This window comes from Caloenas nicobarica, chromosome 8, assembly GCF_036013445.1.
Source record: "Caloenas nicobarica isolate bCalNic1 chromosome 8, bCalNic1.hap1, whole genome shotgun sequence".
Lineage (NCBI taxonomy): Eukaryota > Metazoa > Chordata > Aves > Columbiformes > Columbidae > Caloenas > Caloenas nicobarica.
In genome coordinates this window covers 3,917,382-3,927,841 of record NC_088252.1, presented here as the reverse complement: position 1 = coordinate 3,927,841, position 10,460 = coordinate 3,917,382, and the positions used below count along the sequence as shown (strand labels likewise).

The following is a 10,460-nucleotide window of genomic DNA, read 5'->3' as shown; positions in this document are numbered from 1 at the left end:
ACAATTGGAAATTCATCACAGCAGAGTAGGAAAAATGAGAACTTTCCTGTGCGTGAGGTGGGAACCCCATCCAAACCAGCACCGCTTTGTGCGCTCTGATGGGTGATTTATGCAGAAAAATACCAGAATGGGGCCTTGAAGCAGCAGATGCGGGGTGGGTTGGATCATTCTTCCATGGGCAGACTTGTACCTTCAAAACTTCACATCTCTTGTTTGCTTCCAGAGGTAGGAACACAGCCCAGACTGCAACAAGCCAAATGCTGTGATAAAGTGAAACTCTCGTGACAGGTTCCCCTCCCTGCTCGCCTTTTTTTTTTTTTTAAAGCTTCCAAAGATAAATTGCGTTTTGCTTCAAGATAATGAAATTTCCTTGGAGGAGAGACGTATTTTTCTGTAGCTTTTGCATTGGGAACATGAGAAGAGTTTTTATTTTGAATCTCCATTTTGAAAGTGTTTGTCTGTCTATATTTTGCTTTCTTCACCGTGAATGTTCTGACTTCACAGAGCCAGCAGAGGCCCTGAGATGGAGTGTTCCTGTCACCTATTATGGCTTGCCTCGGCATAAAATTTAATCTTCAGATTTTTTTCATCCTGAGGAAATGAAAGTTGAAGCCGGATTAGAAACAGATAAAAAGAAGTCATCCATCCTCAGACAAAGGAGTTTTTTGTTTTTCTCTTTTGCATTTGCCTTTGTTAATCCTCTCCCTTCAAAGGGAACAAAGAGATCCACCCGGAGAGGCTGGGAAAAAAGGAAAAAAGCGGAGCAAGTGGCATTCTTGATCTGCACTTGTGTTGTCCTGCGGCTGGCACGTCTACTACCGCTTGCAACCATCCTGAAAAACCCAATTAAAGGGAAAACTTGGGACGCGGAAACAGCAGTGTATATGAAATCGAAGTGGTTTTTTTCTTTCTTTTTTTTTTTCTCCTAAGAGGAGAACTTGCCGATCTTTACCTTGTCCTGCACAGAAAGGTTGTCCTGCCTTCCCTGGCTCCATAACTGGTGGCGAAAGCCGCGGCTCCCTCGCGGTGGATGCTGCACCAGAGCCCGTCTTAATGCCGCTCTCATCTTTTGTTCAATCATGTGTGGTGATTAATATGTTCTCAGGCGCTGAGAGGCTCGAGGCACTTGGCACTTGACTGTCTCCTATTTCTGTACTTAATAAACAGAATATTCCACAAGAAGAACTTGCAATTTATCTTTCGCTGGTGTGCGGGGAGTTACTCCGAGTCCTGGCTCTGACTGCGTCTCTCTTTTCCCCAGGGAATTAATAGACTCTTCCATACCCTCGCTCCCTCTGTTCTCACTCCGGTTGCCAAATTAACCTTCAACTCACCTACTTTTTCTTCACGTTTCGCTTCAATTTAGTCCTCAAATTGTTCACATGACAAAGGAGTCGTCCTTCCTACAGCTGCTTCTTCTGCTCTGATGAGAAATCTGAATTTTCTGTGAACACCTGAAGAGCAGAATAACTCCTCTCCCTCCCTTTAGTTTCCCCAGGGTATTTTAAGTCCAGAAGTCTCCCTGAGGTTGTTTCCCCTGGGAGCAGAGTGAGCGGTTTGGACTGCACTGCGCCAAGTGACTGAGTTGTGCCCTGAATACACTGAGCGTTTACTGGTGCTAATTAATGTTATTACATCATATTACATTTATTTGGACTCGCGGGAGGGGGTTTGACTGCAGGGGCTGAATGCAGCGCTGCCCGTCCTTACCTGTCTCACCCTTCTCGTGCGCTGCAGCACACTAAACAAGTCTGAAACGCTGGCAAATTGGAGGAATCTGCTTTTCTTCTCAAGGAGTGGATTTATCAGCTCCTCAGGCTTTGATTTCTGGGAGGTTGCTGTACATGCAGGCTTTTTCCCTGCGATTAACAGAGCTGGGAGCAGCCTGTGCCGCCTTGGCAGGGTCAGGGATGCGACAGCTCTGCCTAGGACGGGTTTCGTGCTGTGCAGAAATCTTCCTGGCCTCGGCTTAGAAAACAAGCCGGGAGCATCAGGGCTGCTGTAGTGCTTGTGCTGGCTGGGGGAGGCTCCCGTGGCCTCTGCCAGCCTCTCTGCTCCATGGGGGTGGTGCAGGGGAAGGTTCTTCTGACCTTTGCGCTGCTCCTACGTTAGCGAGCGGCTTGTCGAGACCTCCTGCCACCAAGGACGCCTTCCCCGTGAGCCCCTGGTCTGGGACAGGTTTAGCTCTGGCGCGGGACAGGAGCCTTGGTCACCCCCTGGGTGACGCGGCTCATGTCACACAGGGTGTCAGGCTCCCAGGGATGGAGCTTGTTGCTTCACAGCTCCAAGGATTTGGGGTGACCCCCTCCAGAACCCCCTTGCAGTGTGGTACCCGCCACCGCACGGACAGCGATGCCCGCTTGGGATTCATCTTGGTGCTTTGGCTGGTGCAGTGTGGTGGGGGAGGATGGGGACAGTCACAGGCTGTGACATCTTTGGCCCTGAAAGCAATTTCAAGGGATATTTTTATTTCTGAGGAGATCTGTGCCACGGCGTATGATAACTCTTGATGTTGCTTTTCGCTGGGATCCCAGATCTTCATCCTCCAGAAAGGGTTTGGCATCGCCTGAAGCATCATCAGAGAACAAAGGCAAAGGCTGTTAATTAAGACAGAGCTAATTCTGGCAGCCGACTGCCGCCATCTCCACGTGCTGCCGGCTGCGGGAACAGAGGAACCGGCCGTGCACGGGGCTGCCGAAAGCCTTCCCGGGGGGTGTCCCTGCTCTGGGCAGGGCTTTGCCCCGTGTCCTTCCTGCACGGGTGCCCGGCGGGCAGGACCGGAGGTTATTCGTGGCTCAAGGGGGTGGTTTTGCCTTCTGCAGGTTGCTGAGAGCCGCGGCGTGCTGCTGCTGCTGCCCGGGGTTTGGGGACTTGTGATGTGCTGGGGACGGTGGCAACTTGGGGACACGGCGGGGCCTGGGGAGAAGGAAACGAGATGGGGCATTGCTGGTGGTCCTGTGGTCCTGGGGTGGGGAGCGGGTGATGCCGTGGGAGAGGATTCCCACCAACGGCTGTCTCGGAGCGGGGAAACGGAACAAAATGCACCAAAAAAAGGGCCGGATTCAGTGTCCTCGGAGCTTTCTCCAAAGGGACGACGGTGGGGACAACTCAATGACGGGGACAGCTCTGGGGTGGCCAGTGGCCGCGGTCCCGTGGGAAGAACCTGCCCTCTGGATGGCGACGTGCAGAGGGGCTTTTTCTGAGCAGCTTTCCCCAGGAGAAGCCAAGTTGTGTTGGGAGGCCGGGAGCGAAGCTGAGGGAATAGAAAGCTGTTTGAACAAACACAGCTGGCTTTCGCCCAGCGCAGCCAACTCTTTGGCCAGCTGAAAAGAAATCAGAAGAATATTGATGTATTTTTTTTTTTTTCTTTCCACCCCATACAAAAATTGTCAGGCTTTTTTTGGTGAAACGTTAGTTTCTGAATGCAAGTTTTTCACTTGATAACAATTATTTGCGGGAAAAAAACCCAGCGAACCGAGGCCTGGATAACTCAGCTCTTCGTCTCTTGTATTCTCAAACGATTAACATTTTTTTCCTTTGCACATCATGAATATTCTATACTTGAGCTGTTACCGAGTTGTGCTGGATCAGATAAATAACATGGTGTTGCTTTTGTGGCAGACTGGATAAAGATGCAAATAATACTGACATTTACTTCACAGTTTTCTTTCTGTGATCCTGTGAGTGAGTAAACTGGTTTGCTGAGATATTCATGGGAAGGAAATGAAGAAGGGTTGTCAAGATGAAAGCAAATTTCCTTAAAACTTAGCCAGAACGTTCTTGGCAATTTTTTCTGTTATTTGCTCAGCTGAATAAGGAGCTGCTTGAAATGTATTTTTTGCACAACCGTGAAAGAAAACTCCTGTTCCCGTGGTGCTGCTGAGTTTTTGTGCGTGCGTGCTTTCTTTTGCTGAGAAGCTGATGATTTTCCAGCGGTCGTTGCCTCTGCGGGGTTGCTGGTGCGGGTGAGTGGCCTTGGTGGGCCAGCAGTTGTGGGGGGACACTGGTGTCACCTGTGGAAGGGAGGGCAGCCTGCTGCCTGGCCTCGGGCTCTGGAGCGATGCCCTGCGAAGGGCGATGGTGCTGGGGGACAGTGCGGGGAGAGCAGTCCCCAGCATAGGTTTGTGTGGCCCCGAGCTGGGAGTGGCCGTGTTTTGGGGCGGGTCGAGGGGGTCACGCGTCGGCGTGGGGCTGCCTGTTTGGGAGCAAAAGAGGCCGTTTGGTCTGCGGTGGCCCGGGCCACCCGGTGTCCGCCCCGTCGGGGTCCGGCGGACGGGACACACGTGGGGGGGGCGGCGGCGAACCGCCAGGGGGCGCCGTTCCCCTTCGGACGGGCAGGCGGCGCGCGGCGGGGGCGGGGCGGGGGCGGCCCCGCGGCGCGGGGATTGGCGGGGCGGTGTTGGGGGCGGGGCGGGGGCGGCCCCGCGGCGCGGCGATTGGCGGGGCGGCGCTGGGGGCGTGGCCGGGCGGCGCGGGGGCCGGCGGCGGCGTGGCCGCGCTCCCCACTCGCGGCGGCGATGTGACCCGGGCGGCGCGGGGAGCGGCGCGGTCCCGTCCGGCCCGGCCCGGCCCCGTCCCGGCCCGCGGACGCACCCCCATGCCCGCTCACGGCCGCCCGCCGGCAGCGGCTGACGCCTGCGGAGCAGCGAGGCGCGGGGCCCGGGGAGGCGATGGCTGCGGATCTGGTGGTGCTGCTCTGCCTGGCCGCCGCCGCGGCCGCCGTGGAAGGTGAGGCGGCGCCGGGACGGGATGCTGAGCGCACCGCGAACCGGTTCCGCCGCCGCGCAGTGTACCGGGGGCCGCGCACCGGCGCCCGGCTGCTTCACGGGGCGCGGAGACCCCCCCGGAACCGGCCCGCAGGCGGTGCTGGCAGCCCCGTCTCGTCCACGGGCCGTGGGTGGCGTCGGGAAGGGACAGGGGACGGCGCTGGGGAGCCCGTCCGGGTGTGCGTGGGACGGGCGGCCCCTGTGCAGCCCCTCCCGGCAGAGCCCTCCCCGGGGGACACCTCCAGGGGCCGTGGGGGGCCCGCTCTGGCCGTCCCGTGCCTCCCGCCACCCGTGGGAGCTCAGCGGAGCTTTGTGGAGGAGGAGGATGGATGCACCGGGGGGCTCCTTCCCTGGGGTCGGGCTGGGCCAGGGCTGCTTGGCCCGTTGATGGAGCCGCGGGGCGGATGCGTGGCCATCGCCTCAGCAAGGTTGGTGCCGTCGGGCCGGGGGCTTTTCCCATCACCTGCCCGGTCCCGGGACTCAGGGTGCACCGGGATGGTCCCGCTGGGCCTGGCGGGACCACCGGCTCACCCCAGGCTCGCATTGCTGGCGCATCTCTGCTCTCTTGTCGGCTTTCAGAAGTATTGCTTATATTATTATTTTTCCCTTTTTTTTTTTTTCTTGTGCTGCTGCCTCCTGTTTTTCCGGTACAACGCAAGCGAGAAGGCTTGCAGCAGGGCTTGCCCAGCGCTCGAGCAGGGGACGTGGTGCAGCCCCTTGGCTGTTGGCAGCGAGAAACGCGTGGTTGCAGAGAGATGATGCACAGGATCTCGTGGGCGAACCGAGCTGCTGGCCGGCGTGGGGCTTGGCTTCTCCTTGGGGGGGATTTAGCTGATGTGAGCACGGTTGTGGCTGAGCTGGAAGCTGCCGGAGCCGGCTGGAGAGCAGCAGGTTGGCTCCGGGTGTTGTGGAGCTGGTTGAGGAGCCGAAACGCGGCTGCGATATTCCCCGGTGAGGTGGGAGCGGTGTTGGCTGTGGTTGCCCTCCGTTGGCAAGCGTGCCTGCCGGATCGCCGCGGGCAGGCCCACTCGCCGCGCCGTCTGCGTTCCGCCGGCTTTTGGCTGACCCCGGCGTTCGCTTTTCTTATTTCTCGGGCTTCGTCCCTCGTCGCATCTCCGTGGAAATAACTTGGAGGCGGAAACGCGGGTGCCTTGCCTAAGCGTGATGCAAACAGGCGCGTGTTTGCCGGGTTGTGAAGCCGTGTGTGAAGAAGCAAGACCTGTTAGCAGCGCTTTGCTGGCCGGCTTTTGCAGCGTCAGCTGCTTGAGGCGCGGCCGAAATCACGGCTGGCTGGGAAACCTCGGCTGGGTCCCTGTCTGAGAGCGCTCGTGGGTGCTGTGGCTGTGTCCCCGTGTCTTGCCCCAAGCCACACGCTGGGCTGGCAGAGCCTCCATCCCCGCCGGGGACCGAACCTGTTGAAAATTGGTGCTATTTCTACTCTACTAAGGGAATTACTGGGATAGCAAAGTTGTGTCCTGGGAAAGATCTCAGATTTAAGGGAAAATCGTGCACGGGGAATTTCTGAGGCAGAGCAGTTGAGTCCGATTTGGAGGTAAGGCAACAGTCTCCTGGCGTGGTCGTACAAAGAAAACACCTTTTTATGGAGCTTATTTAAATCTTATGGATCCTCCCGGTGCAGGGCTTGAATTTGCTAGGTTTAAACGTGGGTTTCTCTACCCGAGCCGAAGCATCTCCTGGTTCCTGACCTACTCCAGGGTCTGGCTTTCCCCTGGGGCAGCCACGAGACCGGTTTTGCCAGCAACTCTCCGGCAGCTCGGCAAAGCCACGGCTGGAGCCCGGCTCTGCCACGGGCTGCAGAAGCAGCTGGGACAGGGAGGGATGCATCCCTGCATCCCAAAGCAGCCGTCGAGACAAAACGTCTGTTTTTCTGGGATGGTGGGAGGGAGATGTTTGGGGTCTGAACCCGGTTGAAGGGGGAGGAGGATGCCGATGGGGTCAGGGCCAGGGCTGCCTGTAAAAATCTCTTTATCCTCCATAAAACCTTGCTAACTCACTGCCTGCGGAACGCGAACCTGGAGATAGCAGAGTTGCTTATCTGAGTTTTCTTACGCTTACCTGATTTTTTTTATTTTTTACCAAATCCTGTGGCTTAGCTGACCGTTTTCTGCCCAACACCTGGATGTTTATTGTAATTTTTAATTTTTTTTTTTTTTTTTTATTGTGGCTTATGCAGAGGAGCAGAGACACGGGAAGATGACAGGAACAAATATTAATACTCCATCTCTCCCACACCCTGCAATCACTCAGGAGCTGCTCGTGTGCTCTCTCTCGTGTTAGCTGAACCAAATATAATCACATTTAGCATATAGAGAGGGTGGTAATGTGCCGACGTTCCACATTTAAACTCGGGAGCTGCTGGAGTTTGAGGTGTCGGTAGGTTGGAAGGGGCTGATGTCCATTTTGGTGCAGCTCCTCCATGTAATCTGCTTACCTATCCATCATCCCCCCGCCTTGCGCCTGCTCTTTTAAACCCAGGTTTTTAAAAACCAGCTTTTTCTCTCCGTCTCCTTGCCGCATCACGATAAGCAAAGCCACAGGGGAGGGAGGTGAAAAGCCCAGCTCGGGGCTGGCGGATCCAGCTTAGTTTTGCTTCCCGTGCTCGCTTCCTTTGGAAACAAAACCCCGGGAGAGGAGCGGGGATGGGGGGGCATCCCTGGCTGCCGCTCCTTGCGTGCCCTCTCTGCTCCCGTTTTGGCTGGGGATGCTCACATCTGTTTGCCGGCATCCTCCGGGCTTCCTGCGCTGCCGCCCGGCGCCGGAGCGGTGCCTGCCGAGAGCTCCCACCTTTGGCCCGGCCGCTTCACCCCCAGCAGGGCGGTTTGCGAGGAATAAGTGTTTTCAAGAGAGAATTTGCAAGCACTGTTATCTAGCTGTGCTTTTACATCTTTTGCACAAACTGTCTGGGGAAAAAAAAACCCAAAAAAACCAACAACCCTAAGAGGGGGGGAAAGAAACCTTATTCTTGGCGTGATGAGCGAGCCCAGATCTTGTCAGCCTGAAGGGAAAGCGTTTTGTCAAGTCATGGAAAAGGGGCCTGAGACTGCAGATGCCTGTGTTGCTTTTTTTTTTTGACTAATTGCTGGTATCACTGACTCATTATGCCTTGGTTTTCCTCCTCCTTTCCCGATCCCCTCGTGCTTCGGGCTCGGAGATGCAGGTGAAGGAAAGGCAACATCTCCACAGGTCCCGCTGGCCCAAAGCTGCTGGTGACCTCGGTGGCTCAGGCCACACAGTGTGACAAAGTGCTGGGAAACCCAAAAAGGAGGATTTTTGTCCCTGGGATGTGCAAATGTGGCTCAAGTCCTGGTTGAGATGGCCGTGGTGTGGCTGTCCCTGAATCGGCAGCGGTCCCACTCGGACCCGTCTCGCGGATGCTTCACCTTGATTTCATGTTGGTCTCCTTGATTTATTTTTTGCCTTAATTAAAGCTTCGAATTTTGCTTTCTCTGAACGTAACGCAGCTGAAAGTTGGATAACTTACAGCGCTCTGGCGGCGGGGCCAGGGAAGCCCATTAGAGATGAAAACGAGCGCCAGCAATGATGGAGGATAGAAAAACAGCACTGAAAATGCGAACCTTGCTTGTTGGGCTGTTGTTATTAGTATTTATTTGATGCTGAAGGTGGTCTTGGAGCAGTTAATGCAAATAAGGGCCCTGAAGGAGCTATGGGAAAGGCAGGCGCGGAGAAGGTGGAGTCTGTGGTGTGTGTATATATATATATATATATATATATTTTTATTTTCCTGCTCTTTCTGCTCACCATCTCCATGTGGAAATTGGATTGCTGCCCTGTGCTCCCATGTGCTTAGTGGCCCGTCTGCTGTCACAGGGGGGTTTGCAAGGTGGCCTCTCACCCATCCCAGGGCAGAGCAAAAACCTTAAAAATCAGAAGAAAATATTGATGTTTGGTGATGAAGTAGCCTGAATGTCCTCGCCTGGCTCTGGATCCAGGCCACGGTGCTGAATAATAGATGTTTCTAGCAGGGATGGGTTCTGCAAGCTAAAGAAAGTCTCAGATTTAGTGAGAAGGGGGAAAATAGGACCTTAGGCGACGGGTAACTCAATTCTAGTCAGGTCAGCAGAGTTTTGGAGGCTCCGTTCCCTCTAAACAGACATGGTCGGTGTACGGAGTCCTTTAACAGCACAGCAAGGGTGAGTAAATAGTTGGGGTTGGGGGAGGCGACGTTTTCCCCAAATATTCATTAGAATTGGGAAATGCGTTTCCATTTGACCTTGTTTTTCTGCAAACATTCGAGCCATCGGGCGTCGCACGCACGAATACTTGCGCCAGGCAAATGCGAAGCTGGGATGTTTGCTGGGGAGCGGTTTGGGTTGGGCCGTTTGGAACCCACATCGCTCACAGAGTCGCCGGACGCGATGAAAGCGGTGCAGATAACCCGGGCGGTGGGAATTTGGGTCGGCTGGTGACCGGGAGCGCCTTGCAAAGTGATGCTGGGTGCTGGGGGAATGAACGTGAATGCAGAAGGTCGGTGCGGGAGCAGAAATGCGCAGAAAAGGACGGGGCAATGTCAGGGGGGAGCTGGGACCTTGGGTGGCCACGGGACACCGAGCTGGTTATTGCACAGACCAGCTTTTAGGGGCTAAAAATGCCGCTTTTCTAAAAGCAAGCGGCTGCTTGGGAGTGGGTATGGGGCTGGTACAGGCACCACCCAGTAGAGGCAACACAGCCCTTTTTTTGGGGACAACAAGAGCAAACTCTCACCCAAATCAGCTCTACAGCTTTCCAGATAAGTGGCAGATGTGGTTGGGCTCCCTCCTGCACTGTAGATGTGGTCGCACCCACCCACAGCTGAATTTTTTTTTTTTTTCTTTTTTGGTCACTATTTTCCCCACATTCACATCACGAGCAACGCACAGGATGCGTGTTTGTAGGAGCTAAAGGGCCCGTGCTTTATTTATTTATTTCTCATAACTTTTGAATTATTAAAGCGCGTTCAGCGGAGATTAACTTTCCTTGCTCAATATTTATTATTGTTTCATTTCCCTGGAAGTTGGAGCTACAAGAGCTTTGATAAATGGACTGAACGGTTCTGTAGTTTCTCTGTAGCTAATCTAAATATCCCCGTATCCTTTGCTGAAAAGCTAATTTGTAATTTCCTATGGTAATGCCACTTAGTGAATTATAATGATACACCGGGGTCTGCTTTTCCTCCCGGTTCTCTGCCCAGGGAATAACGCTACCACCAGAAAACGGTGTGAAACCTGGAAACCAGCCATCAGCCCCCCAAATTACTTTGGTCTAATAACAAAAATCCGGAAAAACGTATGGAACATATGGCCTGTTTGCTTGGTCTGGGCTGGGCCACATCCATCCCCGCTGATGAATGGGAACGATGTCGCGACCCGGCCGCCCGCCTGGGTTTGCATCTGCAACCGGAGCCCGATGATGTGCAGAATCCCCTGCTCTCCCACCACCCCAATTATAAACAAGTGTTATCAGTCTTTTGAATAATTGAAGAGGCTTTCTGTTGAATATTTAATTGCAATAATATTTGGTTAGCGGGGGTTGTTGCTCTCCTTTTGTGCAATCGAGAATTGCTGCAAGAAAACAACCTGTTAAAAGAAAATGTTGTCTATGATCATTGATTTCTTTTTTTTTTTTTTTCTTTTAAGCTAATCAGTTATTCAGTTGAAATTTGTTAATTAGCTCAGC

At 54.2% G+C, this 10,460-nt stretch overlaps 1 protein-coding gene across 1 annotated transcript in view; it reads left to right on the top strand.

Annotated features, from left to right (window-relative positions):
* Positions 1-4,576: 4,576 nt before the first annotated feature.
* The window catches only part of EPHB1 (EPH receptor B1), a 72,198-nt gene continuing 66,314 nt past the window's right edge, over positions 4,577-10,460 (top strand). The window contains exon 1 of the mRNA XM_065640321.1: positions 4,577-4,728. Within this exon, the coding sequence (XP_065496393.1) occupies positions 4,671-4,728 (58 nt within the window). The 5' untranslated portion in view covers positions 4,577-4,670. The remainder of the gene's footprint in view (positions 4,729-10,460) is intronic.